General features: G+C 47.9%; 1 protein-coding gene across 1 annotated transcript in view; it reads right to left on the reverse strand.

The window, feature by feature from the left end:
• LOC108675293 (probable pre-mRNA-splicing factor ATP-dependent RNA helicase mog-4) overlaps positions 1-73 on the reverse strand; it is a gene marked incomplete at its 3' end in the record, with an annotated part of 2,375 nt that extends 2,302 nt beyond the window's left edge. The window contains 1 exon segment of the mRNA XM_018163295.1: positions 36-73. Within this exon segment, the coding sequence (XP_018018784.1) occupies positions 36-73 (38 nt within the window).
• Between the last annotated feature and the right edge of the window lie 834 nt (positions 74-907).

The following is a 907-nucleotide window of genomic DNA, read 5'->3' on the forward strand; positions in this document are numbered from 1 at the left end:
ATTCCCGGCCGTCTTGATGCCTGATGTGAGCGTACGTCGGGTTAACGTCCAGTAGCTCCACCTCGTCAACCATCGGATCTTGTTTAGAGTGACGAACGAATCGTCTTAGAAGAACTGGTCCTGGCGATCCTAGCCATGATGGGAGCGAAACTCCGTGTGAAGATCTTCGTTGAAAGGCAAAGAACCTTTCATGCGGTGTCACATTCGTTGAAGTCGAAAGCAGGGACCGGATTGAGTGTAAGCGGTCGGCAGCACCCTTTCCCACTGACGGTCAGCCAAGTAATAATTTCTCAGTGAAAGTTGGACCGATTTCCATATTATTCCGTTATACCTCTCGCACTGCGCGTTGCCTGTATGTACTATGATAAGGAGTTGTTCGACTTGTAGCTACTCCTTTCTGCGAAAGGTAATCTTTAAGTTCTGATGACATGAACGAAGAACCTCTGTCTGAATGAATGTAATTAGGCATGCCACAGAGGGTAAAGACGGTTTCGAGGCATTTGATCACCGTGGAACATTGCGTATTTGGGCATGGGAAAGGGAAAGGAAAAGGAGAATATTCGTCTTCTATTGTGAGGATGTACGTATTTTTTGTAGCCGATGGGAGAGGTCCCTTGAAATCAATACTGAGACGCTCCATTGGCTGCGTGGCTTTCATGAGGGTCCCTTCTTCAGCCCTGAAGAACCGAGGCTTCAATTCTGCGCATATTCTACAAGAGGCACACGTCCGTTTGACATCTTCGGTTGAGAATGGGAGATTCTTCGTTCTAACGAAGTGTAGCATTCTTCTGACTCCCGGATGACACAGTCCATTATGAATTTCTACGAGTGTGGAGGTCGAGAATGGTGAACAGCACGAGGCTCTTGTCAGCGCATCTGTAGTTACGTCATCCTTCCCTGGGGCCAT

Source organism: Hyalella azteca, unplaced genomic scaffold (assembly GCF_000764305.2).
Source record: "Hyalella azteca isolate HAZT.00-mixed unplaced genomic scaffold, Hazt_2.0.2 contig3926, whole genome shotgun sequence".
In the NCBI taxonomy this organism is placed as follows: domain Eukaryota; kingdom Metazoa; phylum Arthropoda; class Malacostraca; order Amphipoda; family Hyalellidae; genus Hyalella; species Hyalella azteca.